This window comes from Rattus norvegicus, chromosome 2 (assembly GCF_021556685.1).
Source record: "Rattus norvegicus strain SHRSP/BbbUtx chromosome 2, alternate assembly SHRSP_T2T, whole genome shotgun sequence".
NCBI lineage: Eukaryota > Metazoa > Chordata > Mammalia > Rodentia > Muridae > Rattus > Rattus norvegicus.
The window spans coordinates 226,146,319-226,172,996 of NC_141535.1; the positions used below are offsets into that span (position 1 = coordinate 226,146,319).

Below are 26,678 nucleotides of genomic sequence, written 5' to 3' on the forward strand. Positions count from 1 at the left end.
TGCAAGTTTCTGTGCAGGCTGAATGATCTTAAAGGGGGTCTGCGTCCTTTGGACTCCTGCAGCAAGTCGACATTGCCAGTCGTAAATCAACCGCTTCCATGTTTATAATCAATCTGTGGTCTGTCCCTGGTAACTCCAGACTGGTCAAGGCCTGCCTGGCTAAATGCATATTTTGTTTTCCTTTTGTTTTGTTTGCTAGCTAACAGAGTATACTCGGCACAATTGAAGGGATCTGAATCTCCATTTTCAAGTTAGCAGACTTGGATTCTCTCCCTCAGCCTGAGGTCCCTTGTAATTTTCTTTTATTGCCATGTATTATCTTAGTTAATTTTTATATTATACTCCAAGCTAACCTACTGTGTTTCTTTACTGATTGAACTTAGACTCTTAAAAAAAATGTGGGAATGAAGCAAAAGAAAGTTTTGAAATTTTACAGAAAAGGGCTCATTTTTTTCTAAAATAGAATTTATATAAAATACAGATTGAGTAACCCCACTTGAAGCTCAAAGATAAAGGGGAAAAATTCAACACCTGAGACATTGTGCTGAATGAATGGGGTGGGGGAATTAAAGCAAGTAGATGAAAAGTAGCAAATTATCTAGAAAAAAAGATGACAGGGACGTTCTCTTGTGGAGCAGTGGAATTTAGCCCATGCATGACCTCTGGAAGAACGGTCTGTGCTCTTAACTGTTGAGCCATCTCTCTGTCTCCTATCACTGCTTTTTGATGGAATGAGTCCCAGGCATGTGCGCTTACTGCTGTGGCTGTGCTGTCCCTTCTCCACCATCAACTGTGCCCTTTTAAACTTGGGCTCTTCAAGTTGCTCCTTGCCAGATATCTGGTCCCAACACCAAGGAAAGTCATCATGCCCACTCCTAACATCCCAGACCAGAAACCAGAATTATTTCTTTTCTTTAAATTAAAAAATTAAAATGATTAAAATGTAAATCATAGTTATTTGATGAAATGTATTTATTTTTATTTTATGTATATGGTTATTTTACCTGCATGTATGTCTGTGCACTGCATGCCTGCCTTGTGTGTGTGGGCAAAAGGAGGATGTCAGATCAGATCCCCGGAACTGGAGCCTCAGATTGTTATGGAACACCATGTAGGCGCTGGGAATCTAACCCAGATCAGATCTTCTGGAAGAGCAGGCAGTGCTCTTAGTCACTGACCAATCTCTCCAGTCCTAGTTCTTTAGCCCATAGGTTTTATAAATGCAGTTTTACTGTTGCTTGCTTGCTTGGATGACATTGTGATAAAGACCCAGGGCCTCCCAAGAGGTAGATGAATATGCTGACACCAAGCCACATCTCTAGCACTCACTTCCCTTTTTATTTTGAGATAGGATCTTACTAAGCTGCCCAGGCTAGCCTTGAACACTCTCTGCAGCTAAAGTAGCCTTGTATCATGATCCTTCCCCCTCTCCTGTAGCTGAGATTACAGGTCTGCACCAATAAAAGGGGTATTTTATTGTTTTTCATTTTGTTTTGTTTTGAGGTAGTGTCTTCTGATTTAGCTCAGGCTCTCCTGGAACTTATGTAGATCAGGCTGGCCTCGAACTCACAGAGATCCACTTGGCTCTGCCTCTGGAGTGCTGGAACTCAAGGTGTGTAGCTGCCTGGCTTGCTTGTTTTTATCATCATCATCATCATCATCATCATCATTATCGATATTGAGTTTTATTGACATGTTCTGAGAACACTGCCATGCAGTGTTGAAATTATGAACTTGATGAGATATAGAATTAATGAAGTGAGAAGTCGCTGGGTGTGTCTGAGAGGGAGGTTCTAGGCTGGGTTAATTGAGATGGGAAGACACTCCCCACCCCTCACCCCACCCCCGCCAACGGTGGGCTCACCACTCATGGCTGGGCTCCTGGAGTACATGACGGGAGAAAGCTGCCCGAGCGGAAACATTTATTTCTCTTTGCTTTTTAACTGTGACTACAGGGCTGGAGAGATGGCTCAGTGGTTAAGAGCACTGACTGCTCTTCCAAAGGTCCTGAGTTCAAATCCCAGTAACCACATGGTGGCTCATGACCATCTGTAATGGGATCAGATACCCTCTTCTGGTGTGTCTGAAGACAGCTACAGTGTACTTATAATATATATAATAGATCTTTAACTGTGACTACAATGGGGCCAGTTGCCTCTGATTCCTGTTACCATGTCCCCGACCCCCATTCCTATGAGCTGTACCCTCAAACTGTGAGCACAAATAAACTCTTACTTCCTTAAATTGCTTTTACTGGATACATCACAGCAATGAGGAAAATGACTAGTAATCCCTTTCTTAATTCTTTGGAATCTGTTGGTATTTTCTCTGTAGCTTGGTACAGTGTCATTTTCCCCCGCCAGTGTTGCAAGTGAATTAAAAGGCAGTCAGGCACACTGAAGTCTTCCTGCTTAAGGGCATTTACTTGCACTGCTCACTCCTTAAGCTCTGTGACCCACTTTCTGGTCTCTGTTCTTTACCTTCACCTCTAGCTAATCCAAGAACACTGATAGTAAATGTATTAAAATTACAAAGTATCTTTTCTCACCGGGTCCCTTAGAGATAAGCTTCCTTTATGTAATGTGCTAGGTTAGTTACATTGTAGCAAATATTTTGAGGAAGCCGAAGAATAGCCTATGATTTTGTAACTAGTTCATTGAAATCAAGTTTCTTGCCTTCTGCCTTCATTACACGCATTTGTTGATCATATCAGATGGTGTTCTCCACCCCCTCTCTCTTCTTTCTTTCTTTTTGTCTTTTTGTTTTGTTTTGTTTTGTTTTGGGGGGGGGGTTGTTTGTTTTGTTTTGAAACAAGGTTTCTTTGTAGTCCTTGACTCCCTTTGTAGACCAGGCTGGCCTCAAACTCACAGAGGTCCACCTTCTTCTGGCTTCCCCAGTGCTGTGATTAAAGGACTGAGCCGTCACACCTGGCCTCCATTTCATTTTTCCCTTTCCCTTCAAGTATTAGTTTACTTCCTTTGCTATGATAAAATGCTGGCCAGAAGGAACTGAGAGAGGAAAGGGTTCATTTGATGTGCATGTCCTTATTCTAGCTCATCACTGAGGACAGTCAGAGCAAGAACTCAGGGCAGGAACCAGGAGGCAGGAATGGAAGCAGGGCTTCCTGGTTTGCCCTCCATAGCCCACCCGACCTACTTTATTGGAAAACCCAGGCCCAACTTCCCAGGGGCAGCACAGTTCACAGTCACCCAGCCCTTGCCACATTAATCATTAATAAGAAACTGCCTACAGGCTTGTGTACAGGCCAATGTTGTATAGGCATTTTCTCAATCAAGGTTCTTCTTTCCAGATGACCCCCGGCTTGTGTGAAGTTGACAAACAAACAAAGCCACCTTGCTAGCACACTTCAGGAATTTAAACAGTCTAGTTCAGTTTTGTTTAACATTTTAATCTCACAAAGAGGAAACATTTCTTTTCCCAACAGTCCAGCGGAGGAGATGAGAGTTAACAGTTTCTTTTCTCTATCTCCTTACTTTTCTGTAGCTGCCCTTACTTCTGGGTCCCCCTTTTTTCCCGCAGTTGGGTAACCATGCTTGAAGAGAAACCATGATGTTCTTTGGTAGCTCCCTCAGAGGAACTCAATTCTTGTAGCTTGGTGATGTTGTCTGTGTGTCCTGTGAATGGCATCTCTGATGATCTTGGGCAGCATCCCAGTATACTGGATTGGGCCTTGTTATTTTCCTTGGGGTCCTCTCCGTTCACCACAGTCATGCATTCTTGATGCACTGTGTCCTAATGGTGAGCACAGATTCTACCATTTTTATTCTTTGTGTTATTTGAGAGTCTAGGGACCATGGCAACTGTCAAGCTTCCCCAAGCACTATTTCATCAGGTGGTCTGTCTGTCTGTCTGTCTGTCTGTCTGTCTCTCTCTCTCTCTCTCTCTCTCTCTCTCTCTCTGTGTGTGTGTGTGTGTGTGTGTGTGTGTGTGTGTGTGTGTGTGTGTGTGTGTGTGTGTGTCTGCCTGCCTGCCTGCTTCTTTCCCTCCTCATTCTTGATGGGTTTAGGGATTTCTACATTTGCAGCTTCTGACTGAGGAATGAGGTGCCAGGCTTTCCTGTGTTCCTAATCTCCACAAGCAATTCTATTGGAGTATTCCCCACCTAAACCCACAGACAGACTTAGTCTTTCTTGCTATTTTTACTTTACATTTTTAAACATTTTGTTTTATTATTTAATGTGAATGTATGTCTCACCAGTATGTATTTATGTACATATGTATATACATTACATGCATGTCTCAGGCCATCAGAGGTCTGAAGAGGACCTTGGATTCCCTGGAATTGGGGGTGACAGGTGGTTGTGAGCCACGAAGTGGGTGCTGGAAATTGAATCCAAGTCCTCTACAAGAACAAGAGTTCTTGAACTTGGCCTGACAAAATGGTTCCCACACAGAAAAGCAACGAGGGGACCCTGGCTTTGGGCGGTGCTTGAACCCGGGTGGCGGGTGGTGGCGGTCTGGCCGCCGCAGTTCCTCTCTGGGAGGCTGCGGGAAGCACTCAGCTGACCTGGGGGCGGGTCCGGGCTCGGGGCGGGGACAAAGTGGCCAGGCCTTGGTAAGGCTTGGGTGACACTGCCGGGTCCCTGCTGCGAGCGGTCAGCATGCATCTCCACCTGCTCTTTCTGTTGGCGCTGTGCGGGGCAGGCTGTATGGCCGCAGGTCCCAGCTACAGCCTGAGAGGGAGCTGGCGGGTGAGCAACGGGAATAGTTCCCTGGAGCTGCCGGCTACTGTCCCTGGCTATGTGCACAGCGCCCTGCAGCAGCACGGGCTGATCCAGGTAGGGCGCACAGCCACCCCTCCATGCGGGTCCAGGTCGGTCTATGTTGCTGTGGGAAACTGGGGAAATGGCCTGGCTGTGGGGGTTCAAGCCAGTTGTAGACATTGACCCTCTCTCGCTGGGTCGTCAGCGACCCCGAGAGGCGGAAGTTGCCTATATGAAACAAACAGTATGTCTGCTGTCTACTTACTGTGGTGATTCTCTGCTCAAGCGTTTCAGAAGAGGACTTACCTTTTCCCCCAAGGACCGGGTTACTGCTACAATCATTTGCATGCTTGCAGGAGCTCTTAGTTACCAAAGGTCATCGACTGTAGTGTCTCAGGTTTTCTTCCTCTGCTTTGAAGCCTCGGGAGTCAGGTCTGAAATAAACGCAAGGGATTGGGGAGGGCACTAGTAAAGCTTGGTTGTCGATGCTAATGAAGAGTATACTGGGGTACTGGGGAGGTGTGTGTGTGTGTGTGTGTGTGTGTGTGTGTGTGTGTGTGTGAATGAAACCCAGAGCTACGAGCATGCTAAGCACACGTTGTACCACAGAACTACATACACCCCAGTCCTAAAACCTAAATAAGGTGCTGATTTTTTTCTTAAATGGGAGTATGTTCATCCAACAGTGTAATAAGTTTCATTATGACAGTTTCATGTGAGGGCACCATGTACTTTGCTCATACTCACTTTTTACTGTGTTTTGCCATCATGGGATCCCTCCCTCGTATAAGTAGTTTCTCTCCAGGGTGGTGTCCTGTAGACACACACTCATGCAGACATACATTTACATCTAGAGCCAACAGGAGTGAAAACATGCCATCGCTTGTTTCCTTCCTGAGTCTGATCTGTTTTACCTAATGTGATTACTTCTGTTTCCATTCCTGTGTAGTTTACTTTGTTGTTGTTTCGTTTTTTACCAAATTTCATTGTCTTTGTTATCTTTACCTTCTTTTCACTGGCTTTTTGAGACAGGGTCTCATGTAGTTCAGGCTGGCCTTGAACTCCCAATGTAAGTGAGGATAACCTTGAACCCCTGATTCTCCTGCCTCCTCCTCCCATGTGCTGGAGATACAAGTGGAGACCACCTTGCACAGCCTAAATACAGTTTTCCGTATGGATAGAGTGTGTGTGTGTGTGTGTGTGTGTGTGTGTGTATGTGGTGTATGTGTGTCTGCATGTGTGTATGTGTGTGCATGTGTGTGTGCATGTGTGCATGTGCGCATGTGTGTGTGTCTGCATATATGTCTGTGCGCACGCATGTGTGTGTGTATCTGCATGTGTGTATGTGTGTGTATGTCTGCATGTGTGTGTGTGCATGTGTGTATGTGTGCATGTGTGTGTGTGTCTGCATGTGTGTCTGTGTATGTGTTGTGTGAGTGTGTGTGTGTGACACTTTCTTTATCTGTTTGTTTGTTCATGGGTACCTGGGCTGATTCTATCACTTGGCTGTCATGCTGCAACCAAATGGATGTGCAGATATTTCTTCCCTATGCTGCCCTAGGAGCCTTCAGGCATAGGCAGGAGTGGTGCTGCTGGAGTATAGGGTAGGTTTATTCTTAGTATTTTTTTTATTGTTATTGTTTCTGAGACAGAGGTTTTTTTGTTTTCTTTGTTTCTTTGTTTTGTTTGTTTGTTCAAGACAGGGTTTCTCTGTGTAGCTCTGATTGGTTAGCTTTAAGCTTCACAGAGATCCACCTGCCTCTGCTTTCTGAGTGCTAGGATGAAAGCTTGAGCCACTACCACAGGTCCAGTGTCATGATTTTTAATGGTTTGAGGAACTTCCATACTGATTTGCATAGCAAACCTGCATAGTTGTGTGTGTGTATACGTGTGTGTGTGTGTGTGTGTGTGTGTGTGCGTTGACACGAGTTTGTGCTCTCTCTGTCTCTGTCTCTGTCTCTCTTTCTCCATTGAACCTAGAACCTTATGCATGCCAGGCAAGTGCCTACCACTGGACTATACCCCTACCCCCCCACACACACACACACAAACTGCCTTTGACAGTTGGGAGGACATTCATGGTTTTGCCCTTGATGCTATGGTAGTCAAACTAGGATTATGAACATTTCTGATCTGGAATTCATGACTGTCTGCCTGCCTTTGCTTCTTTTGTTTTTTTTGTTTTTTCATCTCATATATCAGAAAGAAAGTAAATGCTGTACCCTACAATGAATTTCCATTGTTATAAATGTCAATGAATTACAATAGAATTACAGTGTATTTTTTAGGTAAGTCTTTCTGAAACTTAAGTAGTATGTTCACAATTAACAAAGTATACCAGGAAAGGTAAAAGGGGACATGTGACATGAAATTGGAAAGCGGTAGCTTTAAGTGAGGGGTCACAGGGGAAGAGAGGGGAAGGGAGACAGAGGGAGAGGGGAGGGAGGGGGGGCAGGGGAAAGGAGGAAGAAAGACAGGGGAGAAGAGGAGGAAAAAAGAAACAATGAAAATCGTTTGAAAGAAGTGTCAGAATGAAACCTCATGCTTTGTACGCAAACAGTAAAGCATATGAAGTAGACCCCGTGCACATGTGGCAGGCTACCACTCTACCTTTACCTGCAGAGCCTCATTTTGCCTTTTACTAACCGAGTTAAGCCAACAGGAAATAGTAACTTGAGCAAGCCAGATTATTGTCCTGTGCTATCAGGCTACATACAAAAACAAATGCTTTACTTCTGACTGAGGATGTTTGCTTGGGCTGTGAAGTAACCACCGAATGCGTCTTTGTGGGAGTAACTGAGAAGGCTTTGCAACCTCCTCACCGATACTTAGAAGTGTTAAGCTGAAATAAAGTGGGTTGGAGTCCCTGGTGGTAGTTCGATGGAAGAGGAGTGATTAGTTAATCTGGGAAGACTCCATCCATTGATTAAGGTGACATTGTTATTGTAGCATCCCCTTTTAGGGATGACTTTGAGAAACATTGTATTGTTTGGCACAGACACTGGGCTAGATATGAACTTGAAACTCATCTTGAGAAAGCCATTTATTTCTCCACTTACCTAATTAATTACCCTGTGTTTAGTTGGTCCCTCCGATTGTGACAGGCTCTGTTGTAAGTGCTTGAAATCCAACAGGAAAGAAAAGAAGTTTTGCTCCAGTGAACCTTCTGGAGAGTTAGCAGTCAGCTACCAAGTTAATAAATTACTGGGTGAGCTGAAGAACAAAATTAGCAGATAAAAGGAAGAGAAGGTTGGAAAGATCGCTTTTTTAAAAAGCCATTTTAATATGGATTTTTCTTTCTTTTTTGGTTCTTTTTTTGGAGCCGGGGACCGAACCCAGGGCCTTGCACTTGCTAGGCAAGCGCTCTACCGCTGAGCTAAATCCCCAACCCCAATATGGATTTTTCTTATCAGAGAACTCTTCCACTGTAAAGGAAAAGGGCAGAAGTGAGCTAGAAGACAACCTGACGTTCCTCACAGGTCTTATTAATAGTAAGCAGGACAGAGGACTAGGAGGCTGAGAGTGCTGGAGGAAGTTGAGTTCAAAGGTCAGCCAAAGTGTAAGAACAAATGGAACCGTTTGTCTTTATTCTACACACGGTGACACACTGTCGAGGGTGTTGGCTTGGAGAAGCGTAGTTCTTGTAGTGGATCCAATAGAAATGGCTCCCACGGATACATGTGTTTGAAGGCTTGGAAATAAGGAGTTGGCACTATTAGGACGGGTGGCCTTGTTGGAGAAGATGTGGCCTTGTTGAAGTGTGTCATTGTGGAGGCTGTCTCATATGCTCAAGCTACGGCTAGTATGACACACCGTCTCCTTCTGCTACCTGAGACCAAGATATAGAACCCTCAGCTCCTGCATCATGTTTGCCTGTGTGCCACCGTGCTTCCCGCCATGGCAATAATGGTCTAAATCTCTGAAGCTCTAAGTCAGCCCCAGTGAAATGTTTCCCTTTATAAGAGTTGCCTTGGGCTGGAGAGATGGCTCAGTGGTTAAGGGCACTGACTGCTCTTCCAAAGGTCCTGAGTTCAAATCCCAGCAACTACCTGGTGGCTCACAACATCTGTAACTAGATCTGATGCCCTCTTCCAGTGTGTCTGAAGACAACTACAGTGTACTTATAAATAATAAATAAATAAATTAAAAAAAATAGTTGCCTTGGTCACGGTGTCTCTTCACAGCAATAAAACCCTATGAAAGATAGTTCTCCAGGGTGGTTTTACCATGTAAAAGGTCACTCCCCTGACTGCTGTGCACAGTGATGGAAGCCTGGAGTCCGCTGTGGTCTTGGGGGCCTGGAGATTTCTGTATTGGAACAAAGAAATGAAGAGAGTAGTTTTGTGGTTTGCTTTTTTTTTTTTTCCATGTTTCCTTTTGCTCTGTGTGTGTGTGTGTGTGTGTGTGTGTGTGTGTGTGTGTGTCTGCAAACTCACAAAAGGTACATGTGTGGAGGTCAGAGAACCAGTTGTAGAAATGGGTCTTTTCCTGCCTATGTGGATCCCAGGAATCAAGCTCTCATGTGGTCAGGCTTGGCAGTCAGGACCTTTGCTCACTGAGTCACCTCCCTGACCCTCCCTGTTTCATTTTTCCAAGCAGGGTTTCACTCTGTAGCCCAGGTGAGCGAGCCTCTTGCTTTAGGCTCCCAAGTGCTGGGATTCTGGGTGTGTGCCAGCACAGCTTGAGTGACTGTGGGTGCACATGTCACCCGGAGGACCAGCAGTTGGGTGTGTGTGTGTGTGTGTGTGTGTGTGTGTGTGTGTGTGTGTGTGGACTGGAGGTGAGCGGTAGAAGACAAAGAGGAGCCGGAACTTGTATTTACAGAGAGGCTCTGTGACTAACCCTGGCTGTCTCACAAGTGACTGTCTGAGGTGCCTGTGTAGAATGTCTAGCCCCTACGTGTATAGGAGTAAAGGAACTTTTCCTAATTTTTATCTAAATAAAGACCAATGGGGCTGGTGAGCTGGCCCAGAACTTGATTCTCTGTGAGCTGTAGGAGCAAACTCGATCTGTCAGGCTAAGTGTGGCCAGCACCTTCTGCCCGCTGAGCCGTTTCCCAGACCCAATCTTTTCTTGCCCGCCTCCTAGATTGCTATTTCTTTCTTCAGAGACAGCCACAATCCACACTTCCTTGTGAGTTCTCATTTGTAGAAAGACGTAGGTGTAGACCTTATACAGACTTGTCTGTACTAAGCTGTAAGTTGGTGAATCTCAGAGGGCTTTTCAGATCTCTGTGCATACAGGGATGCTAGCTCTCATGACCGGATGCTCACTCTGTGTCGGGAACAGCTCCGAGAAGTTTTACCTCCCCAGCTCTTGTGATCCTGAGAAACAGTTACCTTCTCCATCCCAGAGCAGGGTGGTGTGTGTGTGTGTGTGTGTGTGTGTGTGTGTGTGTGTGTATGTGTGTGTGTGTGTAAGAGGCGGTATTGGGGGTGGGAGGACAGACAGGCCTGCACAGACAGATTTCTTTCTAAGAAAAACGTATTGCATTTTTCTATATTGCAGCGGTGTGGGTGACATATCATGGGGCCACCTATGGAAGTCAGATGACAGCTTGTAGGAGTCAGAGTCAGTTCTCTCCTTCCATTGTGTAGGCCCTGAGGATTGAACTCAGGACGTCAGTCTCGACCGGAAGTGTCTTTATCCACTGAGCCTTCTTGCTGGCTCTGAACGCATGTTTTCTACCCTTCCCCTTTCCACAGGCAGTCTGGTTACGTTGTGGTAAGATTTAAAAAGTGGCGGAACTGGTTGTGCGTTCTCACTAGCGCAGAGCCGCGGGGAGCCGTGCGCTCAGCTGTTTCTCTGCCAGCAGCTTTCACACACTGTCCCCTTGGTGGGTAAAATCAAAGTTCCAGAAACTTGTAATCTAGCAATTAAATTTATATGTTAAGCAATCAATCCACAATACCTCCACAGAATAAATTCACTGCCAATTAATAAAGATAGAAACCGACCACCTAGACCACCTGGATCAGAATCATCTTCTGTCATCTTCATCTTGAGTCCTCTCCTTCCTAGACTCTTCCCTCGCCTACCCTTCCTTCTCATCCAATGATAGACTTTGCCTTATCCTGGACCCGCTTTGCTGTATAATGACATCATCCTACAGGTTAAGCCAGGAGTCAGATCATTAGAGGCTGATTAGCTCACAGGGTCTTCCATTGGCAGGCTTTATACTCCTGACCTCAGAGGCAGCAGCGGCCTTTGGAATTCTTCAGGGGCTCAGTACAACCCAATTCTGACCCTTCCAAACCCTTCATGGGCACCAGTATCAGAGTTCCCTGCTGCCCTACAGTCAGGGGTCTGACTTACATCCATGCGTCCTGTAGTCCCTTGAAGAAGAACCCTGAGCATACAGTGGTGGGCTAAGACAGTGCTTCGTGGTTTGCTCCCTGTTAAATTGAACTCACTTTGGTCAGAAAAAGATAGCAGGTCTCTTTGAATTGCAATTGCCTTGTCTGGGGTCAGCGGAAGTAGTATTTACAAATAGAAGGATTTTAGAGAAACCAAGTTCAGGCTGACTCATGGGCTGTACCCATGCACCTTGGTTAAAGGGAAGTAAGTAAAGGTTCTCGGGGTAAAGGCTATAAGTAAAGGTGACAGTTGATAATGGAGCCGCGGAACTTTGGAGAACACGGAACTTTCTGAGTAGACCTCGCTAATACCTTCATGTGGTTTGTCTTAGCTTAGCATCCCTTTGATATTACTTATTATAGAGTCCTTAGCACACGAAAGGGTATATGCACACGTGTATTTGTGATCTTTAAGTTTGTTTATTCATGTTTCTTTGAGTTTCTGTGTAATTCTGGCTGTCCTGGAACTCACTCCGTAGATCAGACTCAAACACACAGAGATCCACCTTCCTCTCCTGAGTGCTGGCATTAAAGCTGTGGGTCACTGCCACCAGGTTTCATTATCTTTTTAGATGTCTGTGTGTATGCCACCTCTGTGTGTGGCGCCCACAGAAGCCAGAGGAGAGCATCGGATCCCCTGGGGCTGGAGTTAATGTGACTGTGAGCTGCTAGATATGGGTGCCAGGAACCAAACTTGGATCCCCTGGAGGAGCAGCAAGTGCTCTTAACCACTGAGCCATCTCTCCAGCCCCTGAGGTGAGGTTTATGATTTTTAAACCCTAATGACTGAGTGAACACCCATGTGCTTCTGAGCCCACACATCTCTCTGAGGTCACCCGCCCACCTCCTGCCTTTCCCGCTGTGCCCACTGGCTTTGTGTCACCGTCACCAATACTTGAACTAACTACCTAGGCAACATGGAGGGCCCATTTGGCTCCTGGTTTCGTAGGCCTCAGTTTGTCTCACTTGGCTTTGCAGTTTGGGGCCTGTGGTGACACATGGTGTGCCATGTGTCTGTGTGTGGCAGAGCTGGTGTTCATGCGTGACAGAGAGGCTAAGGGGAAGAAGCAGAGGCTTCGAGGTTCCCCGCGCCTCTCTCTCTCCCTCTCCCTCTGACAGTGTTTTGCTCTCAAGGTGCTCTAGAATTCATTATGTAGCTCTGCCTGGCCTTTTGCTCATGGCGATCCTCCTGCCTTAGCTTCTCTGGTGCCAGAATTATAGACTTGTACCACCGCACCCAGCTTTGATTAATTCTCTCTCTCTCTCTCTCTCTCTCTCTCTCTCTCTCTCTCTCTCTCTCTCTTAAGTAGAATCTCGTTGCGCGGTTCAGGCTGGCCTGGAGCTCACGGTGTGGCCTTGAGCTTTGCTGTGATTTTCCTGCCTCAGCTTCTCTAGGTGCTGAGATTACAAACCTGGCTCGCTGCCGTAAGGGTGATAAATAGGAGTTACACATAACTTACTCAGACACTCGTTATTTGGCAAGGCTATCTCGTGGCTCTCAATTTACACTGACGCTGTAATTGCCAGTGGTGTTCCGCGGCACCGCCTGAGTACTGGGTCATGAATAGGCATGCGGGATTTCCCCGGGGTGACTCACTGTCCCACTGCTCAACAGCTGTTAGACTTTGAGCCTTGGATTCCGTGTTAGCGAATGGTAATCAGACCGGACCAGCAGGGTCACAAGCAGCGTCTTCTAGCTACCTTTTGGGTTTTAGGTTTCTTCCATTGTAAGCCGATAAGGCAGTGCATGTTTGATTCTGTTGGTGTGAGTGTCTACCTTAAAGGCTGGACTACATCAGCCCGAGGATTCCAGGGCTTGTTCAGCAGCTCAGCAGCCTGCTTGACTCTTTTTGGTCAAGAAAAAGGTGACCCCCAAGCTGTTGTTCATGTTAAGCAGGACTCAACGTTTTAATGTGGCTCAGAGCGGGTCAGCCAATCTGGAGCCAAATTAAGTGCCTGATTAGCATTATATATATATATATATATATATATATATATATATATATATATATATATATGTATACACACACACATATATATGTATGTATATATATATATATATATATATATATATATCCTCTGAACTTTTTTTCATAATACATTCCCTTATTAAGAACCAAAAGTGACTTTTCCTTTATGAGCCAATTTGGTGCGGATGTGAGGGGAGATTTAAGTCTGTACTCTATATGTCTATTTTTAAGTCTTTATTTCTTTATTTATTTTGAAAAAAATACAAGAGCACAAATCTACTTTTACTTATTTACTCTCCATTAGTTTAAATCCGGGATGGGTACAGCATCACACGGATTCTGTGTCCAGTGGCCTTTGCAGGAAGGTTGTTTCGGAATTTGGCATGGACCATGCCATCCCAACTCTATGGGCCCGAGTTACTTTACCCAGATCACTCTGGTTTTGTTTGGTTCGCCTCCAGGAGTCCCTGTATTGTTTTTTGCTTTGTACACATAAGCACACCTCTTGCCTAAGTAGAACTCAGTTTCATCTCGGGCACAAACGCCTTCAATTTTAAGAAGAGCTGTGTGCTCTCTTTAGTTTCGGGGAGCATCGCTTGTAGCCAGCAAAAATGGCCGGGCACCACAGCCTTCCAGACATACTTGCGTTTTATTTTAGAAGTCCCGTTCCCAGCAGGCCTCCAAAGGAACCGAGATGGCGGAAAGACTTTTTCTTACTTTACTAAAGTTTCACATCGCACGCACACTTACTTGTTTATTTTGTATGAACGTGTTTGTGTTTGGGCATGTGGGCATCATGGTGCCTGTGTGGTGGTCAGAGGGCAGCTGCGGGCGGTGATTCTCGGCTTCTACCTCGTGGGTTCCATCAGATTGGACTCAGGTGGCTTGGCTAGACTGCAGGTGCCGTCACCCACTGGGCCATCTCACTGCTCTGAGTTTTGTTTAAGTAGCAGACAGACTAACAGGTTTGCTGTGGCTTGTTCCAGCCTGTTACATCACATGTGTTCTCTACTCTTCTGTCCCCCTTCCTACAGCTTCTTTCTCCTCGTGGGCCCCTTCCCACTTTCCTGGCTTCTGCACACTTTCTCCCACATACATACACCTATGTAAACATTAGGCACTACGATCTGCACACGGAAGGAAACTTGCAGGGTTTGGCTTTCTGAGCCCGGTTTGCCTTACCTGATTCAGTATTTCCCAGTCCCATCCATTTTGCTGCAACTTTAGTTTTTTCTTGACAGTTGGAACAAAATTCTATTGTGTATGTGTACCACATTTTAATTATCGACCCTCTGTTGATCGACATCTAGGCTGATTTGAGCTCTTTGATGTTGTGAATTGAGCGGCAATAGACAGAGATGTGCAGGAGCATGGGTACCTGGGTCAGCTGTGTTTAGCACGCTGACAAGATGCCACGGTGGTTCCCACAGAGGCTGCACCAGTCACATCCTCACCAGCAAGGCCCAAGAGTTCCTCTTCCTTACATCTTCATCAGCATTTCTTTCTCCCCCAATTGCTATCCTGATGATGTTTTAAAATTTAGGTATTCAGAGAGAAAGAAGAGGGATGGTGGAAGAGAGAGGAAAAGAGAAGGGGGGAGGGCATGAGAGAGGGGAAAGGGGAGAGGGAGGGGAAAGGGGAGAGGGAGGGGGAGGGGAAGGAGAGGGGGAGGAGGAATGGGAGGGGGAGGTATAGGGAAGAGAGGAAAAGAGAAGGAGGGAGGGCAAGAGAGAGGGGAAAGGGGAGAGGGAGGGGAAAGGGGAGAGGGAGGGGGAAGGGGAAGGGGAAGGAGAGGGGGAGGAGGAATGGGAGGGGGAGGTATAGGGAAGAGGGGAAAAGAGAAGGAGGGAGGGCAAGAGAGAGGGGAAAAGGGAGAGGGAGGGGAAAGGGGAGAGGGAGGGGGAAGGGGAAGGAGAGGGGGAGGAGGAATGGAAGGGGGAGGTATAGGGAAGAGAGGAAAAGAGAAGGGGGGAGGGCAAGAGAGAGGAGGAAGGGAGAGGAGGAGGGGGAGGGATAGGGAAAAGAAAGCAAAAGGGGGAGGGGAGGGGGAGGGAGAGGGATGGGAGAAGAGAGAGGAAAAGGTAGGAGGGAGGGAAGGAGGAAGGAAGAGGGAGAGGGAGAGGGAGAGGGAGGGAGGGGGGAGAGAGAGAGAGAGAGAGAGAGAGAGAGAGAGAGAGAGAGAGAGATAAGTTTACACATGTGTGTGGCTAACCAAGCCACGGCCGTGTCGGGGTCAGAGGTCAGTTCTCTCCTCCCACTGTGGATTCTGGGAATTGGCCTTAGGTTTTCCAGTTTGAGCAGGCAAGCTTTTTTTTCACTTACTGAGTCATACCTCAAAGTACTTTTCATTTTTATCTCCATGATTACCAAGGAGGTTAAACACCTCTAAAAGATTTGCTACCTTTTTATATTTCTTCCTCCGAGAACTCATTGGCAACTGGAAGTTCTGGTTCTGGTTTAACTTTTGTAGTTCTCGCTCTACTCGGCTATTAGGCTTCCTCTGAAGTGTAACTGACAGAGGTCTTCTTCTGTTCTGTATGCTGTCTGCTCACTCTCTTCTGTTGCTATGCACAAGCCTTTTAGTTGGCACAGTGCTGCTTGTCAGGAATGAATAGGGTAACACCAGGCTCCTCACGAGAGTTCAAGCAGAGAGCTCTCTGTGGTAGGAACTTTTCTGGTTGCTCTGACTGAGAACCTGATACAAAGTGATTTAGGAGAATTTGTTCTGGAATTATGGTTTGTGAGAGCGGAGTCCGTGGGATAGGTGCAGGGCAGGTGTGGCAGAATTTATGGGGCAGCAGTGTGTGTCTGAGCATCCGCTCACATGGGCTGGCCAGGACTCAGAGAGCAGGGAACATGGTGGCTGGTCGTCTTTCTCCTTTTCCTCTTTTTATTCAGGCTGGAACCCCAGACCATGGCGTGGTGCCGTTCACATCCAGGGTGGCTCTTCTCTTCCCTGTTTGCGGGCCTCTCTCACAGTTTGCTTCACTAATGTCATAAATGGGTCATAGTTTAATCAAGTTGACAATCAAAATTCACCTTTATCACACTGACTCAGATAGTCTAGAATCTTCTATCTTTAAGAAAAACTCATTTATGTGGGCATCTATCAGTGCCCCTAGGCTTATTTGATTATCTATTTTGATATGTTTATCATAAGTGATTGTCTGGTCTGTTCAGAATCCATCCAAAATAATGGCCTTCCTAACTTTTCTGAATATAATGATTTTAATTTATTTGTTGAGAACACATTTTAATCATATCCATTCCCTACTCCGCTCTCCAGTTCCCCCGAGATGTTCTCCTCGACATGTCCATGTCCCAACTTCATATCTTTCTCCTCTTTGGTAAATAACCCACTGGATCCAGCAAGTGCTGCTTGTCCATGGGTGAGGGTGGGACACCCACTGTAGTCACACCCCAAGAGAAAGATGACTCTTTTTCTCTCAGAGGCCACTAACTACCATGAGCTTCTCAGCTAGCCCTGGGGTCTCTCCCTAATCCATGCTGGAATTTTGACCAGCAGGATTATGTTTGGGTCCTAATGATACTGCGGTGAGTTCATGAGTATAATGGTCGCAGTATGTCCAGAAAACAGCATTTTATAATACTCCATCCCTTCTAAAATGCTCCTTGATCCTTGGAGGAGGAGGAAAAAGGGGAGGAAGAGGAGGAGGAGGGGGAGGGGGAGGGGGAAGAGGAAGAGGAGGAGGAGAGGGAAGAGGGGGGGGAGGGAGAGGGAGGAGAGGAAGAGGAGGAGGGGAGGGAGAGGGGAGGGGGAGGGGAGGGGGAGGAGGAGGAGGAGAGGGGAGGAGAGGGGAGGAGGATGAGGAGGAGGACGAGGAGGAAGAGGTTGTGGTGGTTTGATTCATTATCATCGCCATAGGTTCATATGCTTGAATACTTGGTCCCCAGTTGGTGGGACTGTTTGAGAAGGATTAGGAGGTGTGGCTTTGTTGACTGAGGTGTGCCAATTAAGGTGGCTTCAAAGTTTTAAAAGCCCACTCCACTCCCAGTGACTCTCACTCTCTGCTTCATGCTTATGGAAGATATAAGCCCTCAGCTACTGCTTCAGCGCTATGCCTTCCTGCTTGCCTGTCTGCCTGCCTGCTGCTGTGCTCCCCACCATGACGGTCTTGGAATCTAAACTCTGGAGCCATTAGCCCCAAATTAAATGTCTTCTTTTATAAGCTGCCTTGTTCCTGGTGTCTTATCACAACAGTAAGGAAGTAACCAGGACAGGGACTGATGTGAATGTCTGTTTAGGACTGAGCACTCAACAGTCAATTGTGCTCCACACTTTAGCCTGTTGGACATCTCAGCATTAATTCCTGACCGTTGCAAATAGAGGCTTCTGGGACCAAAGTTGAGGGCAGTACAAATCTGAATGTGTATGGCTTCTCCAGCCATGGCTTTCAACCAGGTTTTCAGTACCAGGCAGGCATTAAGTGACTTCTGCAGAACAGGCCTCAGAACCCAGTCAGAAAGCGGTTGCTTGCCTTCATAGCTGTCACACTGCTATTGCACCAGTGAGCTGTAATGAAGTAGCTAGTAAGCTGGCACTGCGAAGGAGGGAAAGGTGCTGATAAGGTCTGTTTCCTAATTGATTCTTGATTTGGTCAATAGAGAAGGTAGGAGCCAATTGTTGGGCAAAGGGCAAAGGTGGGAAGGGACTTTTCAGCTAGGTTTTGGAAGGAGAAGAAAGCAGCAGTCATGTACAGTTTTGGTGCCTCAGCCAACTGTTAACCAAGGAAGTTGACGGAGGCTGGCTGATATAGACAGGCTGATAACGTTAGGGCAAGAGATCCTTCACCCAGTCTGGGGCTATGGTCCATGGGCTCCATTTGCCACAGGATAACTGTGAGTGGATCCTAACACAGAATAGAAAATTTTACCTAAAACATGGAGGCATTATTGTGTGACTCATTTATTTGTAATTTGATTGCACGGTTCATGAATGCAAAGTTTGTAGATGTCAAAAAGATTATGTCAAAAGATGAAGATACCCGTGCGTCCAAAAGTGATCTTGGCTATCTGTGTCCATCCAAGTCCGTCCCAGTGACAGGGTGCTAAAAGACCTGTCCCTTGAGTTTTGGAGTGTTCTGTCCAGACCCCTCCAAAGCTTGGGGCTTTCTTACTTTTCTATTTCTCCCTGCCAGCTAGTACACCAACGTAGTGTTTTCTGTAAGCTGCACAAGTCACTGCCAGGTCATATTGTGACCAGGTCTGTTCAGGTTGGTGTTCTGTTTCCAGAAACTCAGCTACTCCCTGCCCTGTGGGTTCTGCAGCCCTTAGGTTTCTAAGAAGAGTTGGGAACAGAGTGCTTGCAAGGTGTTTATGGACACCAGAGAGCCAGGATGTAGACAGCAGGAATACCACACAAAGTGAAGTTGGAGACTCTGCCCTCTCAAGCCATTGTGGGTCAATTTTTCACTTCTTTAGTAAGTGGTTCAGGCATGGGGGGGGGTTCCAGCATACAAAGTCTTGACACTAACACCTCAGAGGGCTGTATTCTGGCCCTGTGTGGCATCTGCTAGTGCCTGGAATGACAAGAGCTTTTTCCATTGTCTTCGTAGCTAAATTCTGCCACCTCCCCTACTGTGCAATAAACCTTATAGACTAGGTTTTTTTGTTTGTTTGTTTGTTTTGTTTTGTTTTGTTTTTAAGGTTGGAATGGGGCTGACAAGATGGCTCAGCGGGTAAATGTGTTTTCCTCTAAGGCTAATGACCTTGGTTCAATCCTTAAGACCCACAGAGTGGAAGGACACAGGATGGAGACCCAAGCCCTGCTGCTGGCCAGCTAGCTTTGGGGTGCAGCCTGTTGAAGTGGTTGGCTGAGCTGCCCTTACAGTTCACTAGTATTTTTTTTTTCATGATATTTTTTAACCATCTTGGTTTAAGTCCACAGGGCGGAGTTATAAATAGGGCTGAGGGAAGACATTTGGGCAAGTTAATAATTAGGCTTCTCTTCCAGCCTGAGTTCTTAAATATTTATTCTGTGTTTATTCACCAGGGCGGCCCAGAGAAGCAGAAAAGGAGGCAGCTTTTTCACACACCCTTTAACAGAGTCTCACCATTAAGCACAACTTAAAATACAAATCTGTTCTGTAGCTTTAAATCTCACGTTACGGGGTTGGGGATTTAGCTCAGTGGTAGAGCGCTTGCCTAGCAAGCGCAAGGCCCTGGGTTCGGTCCCCAGCTCCGGAAAAAAAAAAAAAAAGGAAAAAATATGTCATAAATCTCACGTTATGTTCTCCCGAGGCAGCTTATCAAACTACGCCATTTAGGAGCAGTGTGTCGTCGCAGATCAGAATCTTGACCCCAGTGTACTGCCCTGGAGACATTATAGGGCTTCTTCATGGGTGGGAACCCTGCTGTCCAGATGGCCATTACCAGTCAAACATGGCCAGTCGCTCTCATTTCAGAGGATCGTGGACAACACTGGCTTTTTTGTCTACTCTTGGAGTTACTGCCCCTGAGGAAATGACACCCAACTCTACCTTAGGGTTTCCATTGCTGTGATGAAACGCCATGACCAAAGCAACTTGGGGACGAAAGAGTTTCTTTTTTGGCTACACTTCTACAGTACAGCTTATCAAAGGGAGTCAGGACTGGGACTCAGACGGGGCAGGAACCTGGAGGCGGGAGCTGATGCAGAGGCCATGGAGAAGTGCTGTGTACTGACTTCCTCACTGTGGCTTGCTCAGCTTGCTTTCTTATAGAACCCAGGACCAACAGCCCTGGCCCATTCCCCCCACAATGGGCTAGGCCCTCCTCTACCAACCACTAATGAGAAAATGCCTTACCACCTAGTCTTATATCGCTGTCTTCTCCCTTGAGCTTTCTTCCTTTTTGTTTGTTTTATTTTTTGAGACAGGGTCTCACCGCATGTCTGGCTGCCCTGGAACCCATGTAGACCAGGCTAGCCTCAAACTCACAGAGATCTACCTGCTGCTTCCCAAGTACTCTGATTAAGGTGTACAGCACCACACCTGGCTGAAGTTCCCTCCTTTCAGATGACTCTAACATGTGTCAAGTTGACATAAACTAGTCAGCATACACGTCCCGGGTCACAGTTCATTGAGGCAAGCTAAGACAGGAACTGAGGCAGAAGAGTTGGAGGAATGCCACTTACTGGTTTGGTCCTCAAGTCTCCCGCAGCCTGCTTTCTCATATAAGCAGGACCACCTGTCAGCATAGCATGGCCCACAGTGGGCTGGGCACTCCCACATCAATTCTTTTCTTTTCTTTTTTTTAAAGATTCATTTATTATATATGACTACACTGTAGCTGTCTTCAGACACACCAGAAAAGAGCATCAGATCCCATTACAGATGGTTGTGAACCACCATTGGTTGCTGGGATTTGAACTTAGGATCTCTGGAAGAGCAGTTAGTGCTCTTAACCATTGAGCCATCTCTCCAGCCCCCCATATCCATTCTTAATCAAGACAGAACTCCACACACCTTCCTAAAGGCCACTCTGATTGAGGCATTTCTCACTCGCGATCCCTTCTTCCTGGATCTGACTAAGTTTGTGTGAGTTTTTATGTACCACGCGTCTTCAGGAACCTACAGAGGCAAGAAGAGGGTGTTGTGTCTCCTGGAGCTGGAGTCACAAGTGGTTGGGAGCCACCCAGTGTGGGTCCTAGGAACCCAATTTGGGACCTCTGCAAGAGCAGTAAGAGCTAAAACAATTAGTGATTAGCTTGGATACTAGACTTACATAAATCGTTTCTCTTTGTATTATAGTCGGGGTGAGTGTGCTATCCGGAATGCCAACAGCCCATGCACAGGCCTGCAAAGCTTGACTCATTCAGAAAATGGTTAGGATTCAAAGTTTTATTTTATTTGCATTAGTGTGTGTGTGTGTGTGTGTGTGTGTGTGTGTGTGTGTGCTCAGTGCGGCCAGAAGAGGACATTGGACCCCTTGGAAATGATTGTGACAGATGATTGTGAGCCACCAGTTGAGCGCTGGGAATCAATTCCTGGTCCTTTGAAAATGCGACAAGTGCCCTTAGCTGCTGGGCTACTCTCCAGGCACTGTTCCACTCAGCTTTTATGGGGTTGCTGGGGAATCAAACTGAGATCCTTTTACCTTTGCTGCAAGTGCTCTGCCTCATGCGCCAAAGCCACAGTAACTCTTTTGTCAGCGCTTGGCCCTTGGCTGACCGCCACACAGGAGCGAGCCCACGGGCTGCAGTTTGCTAATGTGGATAATACAGGGAAGCCGACTCTTACGAGTCTGGCAGTGAGTGTACCGCCTGTGAGGTCTCTACTTATCCCCGATCAGTGCTCACCTAGAGGGCATAGTGAAAAGTAGGTTGGAAATGCTAAGGACTCCAAGGAATGGGAGTTTTGCTGAACTTTGGGCAGTAGAAGGCAGGAGATGTGCTGCCCCCTGGAGGCTACCTGGCGTAGTGGCAGCAGTGAGCAAAAACTGGTCCGTGGGAGAGAAAGGAGACTTGTCCCAGTGCTTTCAGATTTTATTTACCGCCAGTACTTTGGAGGTTCCGTGTTTGGCTTAGAAGAGGCAGCCCGGGCTACTGAGGCCGTTCAGTGGGTGAAGGTGCTTGCTTCCAGGCCTGATGGCTGAGTTCAGTCCTCGGATCCCACACAACGGAAATGCGTAACTGGTTCTCCCACGATGTCCTCTGACCCCCAGAGGTGCGTTGCCGGGCTAAGTAAGGTCCAAGTCTATCAATGTCCAGATAGCCTTCTGAGCTCTCACAAAATAGTGGACTCTTTACTAGCAGGGCTTCTCGTTCTCTGGCCTTGTCTGGGCACTTCAACCCCCACCTCCCTACCTCTATCTGTGGAATGTCCGGTAGCCTCGGTTAGATTACAGGGTCAGCTTCCTTTCTCCCTAAGATAAGAACTGAATCAGCAAGCACCTGAGATTCCTGGAATGCCTCCCTATGCTAATGACGTATCTCAGTATGTTAACCTTCAGCCAATGACCTTTGCCCATCCGGATATTCCTATTCCTTTCCCCAAAACTACCTAACCCTTGATTCACCCTAATAACGTTGGTTGGCCTCCGCGAAACTGATCCAGGAATGACTTCATTTTCCTTTGTGCTCACAGGCCTTCCAAAACCCTGTTCGTCGACTCTGCACCCTTCATCCACGTGGGCGGGTGGCCGATGGCCCTGGGGAGAAGGGAGACCCTCAGTGGTATATGCATGAGCATACCCACACATATAAATAAATCTATAATAAAAAACAATCAATACAAAGGGAGACGGTATCTGTCTCCAGACAGGTTCTCTGATGATGAGCACTGTTTGGACCTCAGAGGTCTTTCATTTCACATACATTGTTGGACATTTTCTCCCACATCCTTGTTAATTAACAGCACTGGGCATTGCACTCAGGGCCTTGCACATCCCACCACTGGGCTCTCTGCAGCCTCTGGTCCTGAGCCCACATTCTTGGTGTTAATGATCTGACTTTCCCAGGCCAAGAGTTCATTACTTTTTAGGTGATCAATAGCCAGTGTTTGTCTGCTATTTTATTTATTTTTTAGCATATTTGGCCATCTTCCATAACGTTTATCTTGTACCAACAGGATCCTTACTACAGATTTAATGACCTGAACTACAGATGGATTTCCTTAGATAACTGGACCTACAGCACAGAATTTAAAATCCCCTTTAATCGCAGGTGTGTATATGTTTAGACATACTATATTACATATGCTATGCACATATAAATGATACTATATATACTATATTTTATATACGATGCACATATTTACTGTACTGCAACAAGAGTTTCATTTATGCTTTATGTCTGCTTAGGTTGTAGTGGAGTTAGATCAGATTAAACCCAAAGTGACTGTGTAATTCATGTTTCGTTTTATGTGTGAGGATGGGGCCACTGCTCATCAGTCATGACATTAGGGTATAATTGCTCCAGTGGCTGGCTATACTGGTCACCTAAATCCCATCAGTTCTTTTATATAAATGTCCTGGACCTCCCAAGGATCTAGGAGAATGTATTGATTGGCAGTATGTTTTGTGAAGTTATTGTGTGTGTGTGTGTGTGTGTGTGTGTGTGTGTGTGTGTGTGTTCATCTCTAAAGGTAAGATGCCAGGTGATTTAATCAATTACTTCCCACTTTGCTTTTTGAGGCAGGGTCTCCCTCTGGACTTTGCATTCTCCAATTTTCTAGACTGGCCAATGAGTCAAAAGGATTCTCCTGTCTCTGCCTCCCCAGTTCTGGGAGTATAGGCAAAGCTGCTGTATCCCTGTGGGTCTGTAAACTGAACTCAGACTCTTATGCTTGCCCTGAAAAAGCACCTTACTGACCAAGTTATCTTCACAGGCTCCCTGACCACCACTGCATGTGTGTGTGCGTGTGTGTGTGTGTGTGTGTGTGTGTGTGTGTGTGTGTAGGGATGGCTCTCGGATCTGAGCCCTGAACCTTAGCATTGAAGCACTTTCCCCAGATCTATATGCTATACAACCATTGATACTGTTAATCCTGAGATTCTCTGGAGAAAAACCAATTCCACCATTTTGGGCCACATTTGAAGCAAGCTTTATTAAATATTAAGGACTGACCAAGATATGCACTTTGGTCAAGACCATTCCCTGTAATTTCCATGCTGAATGGCCCTGACACACATGTTGCAGGGGTTTATAAAGACAAACCCATAGCCCATCATACTTTCCCATGAGGCTTTTGTAATATTACAAGAACTACAACTCCCAGCATGCCAGGAGGTTACCTGGTCCTTGGGCAGGGGAAGCTTACAGGTTAATTTTGATATTACAAAACTATGACCTTAACCTTATTCTACATCATGTGGCCATAAAGAAAAGTACAAGTGTTGCTTTCAGTAGTGTTCTGTTATCATAAGAAAATATTTCTGGGTGAAGCAGAATGTAAACAAGTATACAAGCCACCATTACTACTAAATTTAAATAATTGTCTTATATATATTTTTTTTGGTTATTATCTCTTTAAAAATCTAAAGCCAAAGGATAGGGTTAAAAAAAAAAAACCTGTTTAGTGTGCAAACCCTCGGTGCTGAAAGAAGCCAGAATATTATGATCAATATACTAGGAGATCCACACCACACTGTGGTCTGTCTGCTGATGCAAGCTACTGTGGGTCATGCTTTTGTTTCCAGATAGCACTGAAAATATTCTGTTGGCTGTTTTCTCAGTCTCTGCTCTGTTTTTGTCCCTGCACATCTTGTAGACAGGGCACATTTTGAGTGGGAGGTTTTGTGGGTGGGTTGCTGTCCTTTTTTAAATAGTTATTGGGGGAGGACTCAGCTCCCTGTGGGTGTTACCCTAGGTGGTCCTGTATTGTATAAACAGGCAGAGTGAGCAAGCAAGCCCTGGGGAGCAAGCCAGTAAGCAGCATTCTTCTGCTTCAGCTCCTGCCTCCAGGTTCCTGCCTTGAGAGCCTGCCTTGGCTTCTCTCAATGTTGGAGTGTGACCTAAGTTGTAAGCTGAGATTGCTCCCGTCCCCAAGTCACTTTCGGTTGTGGCATATTTTTTTCATCAATAGAGACCCTAATTAAATTAACCACCATCCATTACTCACTAATTGTCACTTCCTGTTCCCATCCAGTGCTCCTATCCCAGCTTAGGCAGCCAGTAACTAACTCTCTTTCCCTCTGTGTAGATGGGATGTAGCGCCATTAACTGATGGAGCGCATTAGAGACACCGATCCATTGTCCAGGCTTCCTCTGCTTAAACAACCCCAGTTCATCAGTATCTTAGTGTTCATCATGACATAGTTCCTTGTTATTGCTGAGAATATCCACTTCTTTGACTTCTTATTCACTTGTTTCTCATTCTCTTCTTTCTTCCATGATAAGCCTCTGTTAGCCCTTGTCCAATAGATCAAGACATTTCTGTTTGATTCCTGTGTATTTTAGACTTGAATGCCATCCAGATTACAGACTTCAAATTCCCTTGTAAAGCTGAACAGAGTACTGAGCTCAGAATTCTCCATCATTGACACTAAGTGGTGGCTAATGTGTGGCCTTGGATTCAATAGTTTTGTGGAAATGTTTTCTGTGTTACCTAAGAACTCTGAAATAACTGGGAGAACCAACTCATTTGGAAATCATATTTTGCCCTCTTGATTTTAAGGCAAAGCTTTGACTGACACATTATAGGAACAAATGAGTTGGGTTACCCAAAGAAATTACAGTTATGCCAAACCCATACTCCTGAAATTTGATGGCTTTAATGTTAAGGGTGTATGTTTTCCTGTGAAATCTTTTCTTTGTGAGTTCTTAACGGATGATAGCAACTTACATGAGTTAATGTTTTATATACCACATTTTAAAAATCTTTTATTGTCTCTTAGTGAATGGCAGAAGGTAAAGTTGATTTTTGACGGAGTCGATACAGTTGCAGAAATCCTGTTCAATAATGTCACTATTGGGAAGACAGACAACATGTTCACCAGATATGTGAGTACACGAGTCCAGATTCAAGAGAACGAGCGTGCTCTTAGGCTCCTCGTGTGAATAGGGAAGGGCTGTTGCGTAGTTTGCCATGGGTCAAATACAAGGCCTTTGAAACACTGGTGAGTTCCTGGGCTTCTCAGGTGTCCTGTTTGACAGGATGTTAGAAGCAGTGCAAATCCCAGGCTGGTTCTGTGGGCCTTGAGGAAGGAAATTACAGCTTTGCTGTTCACTTCTCAGTGGTCTGGTATCCACACTCATGGGAAATGACAAGTGACAGACAATTTTAAGAGGAAATATGTTCTGAAGTTGTATTTCCCTTCTGTTTCAAGGGTGTCCTTTGGAAGACAAAAATAACTTATGACTTAGAAATACACATTGCATTTCAGTGGGTCAGGTGCCTAGGAAACTTTGGCAGCTCAAGGGCACGTGCAGAAGCCTCAGCAGATGTTCCAAGGCTGAAGATACTTTCTGTCCTGAATATTTCTCTAGGACCATATTTCTGTCAGTAAAAATAGGAGAAGCCTAGAAACCCACGCTTGGTCAGGAGGTTGGAGGTATAACTAGAAGTGTCCACTAAGTTCTCTTTCAGAGGGATTCCTTCTGTTAACGAGGCTAGCTCTAGATTTGGCGATTGTGGGTATCTTCCATGTGGTCTACCTTTATCTAAAATGTTATACACAAGACTAGGTCTTCCTCATGGATCTGTATCTTCTTCCTCTGTACTTCAGAGCTTTGACGTCACCAATGTGGTCAAAGACGTGAACTCCCTAAAGCTGCGGTTCCAGTCAGCAGTGCAGTATGCTGAGTGTCAGAGCAAAGCTCACACTCAATACCGGGTGCCCCCAGAGTGCCCCCCAGTGGAACAGAAGGGTGAATGCCACGTCAACTTCATCCGAAAGGTAATCCTCCTTCAAATGTGTGTGAGCCGCAGCTTTGCCCCTGTCAGACTTGAAGGTTTGAAAACAAGATTTTCTGAATTCTTGTGGCAGACCCTCATTCTTCTAGGTTTTCTTCCTGAAGCATGTTTCAGAATTTAGGTACACACACACACACACACACACACACACACACACACACACACACAGTGGATAACAGACCTTGATGTTATATCCTAGGTTGGCCTAGAACTTACTATGTTGTTAAAAGAGGCAATCTCTTGGTTTAGCCTCCCAAGTCTCGGGATTACTGG

At 45.9% G+C, this 26,678-nt stretch overlaps 1 protein-coding gene across 1 annotated transcript in view; it reads left to right on the plus strand.

Moving 5' to 3' along the window:
• Positions 1 to 4,607: 4,607 nt before the first annotated feature.
• Positions 4,608 to 26,678, plus strand: part of Manba (mannosidase beta) — a 98,431-nt gene continuing 76,360 nt past the window's right edge. The window contains 4 exon segments of the mRNA NM_001031655.2: positions 4,608 to 4,799; positions 22,620 to 22,714; positions 25,387 to 25,492; positions 26,218 to 26,388. Coding sequence (NP_001026825.1) covers positions 4,623 to 4,799; positions 22,620 to 22,714; positions 25,387 to 25,492; positions 26,218 to 26,388 — 549 coding nt within the window. The 5' untranslated portion in view covers positions 4,608 to 4,622.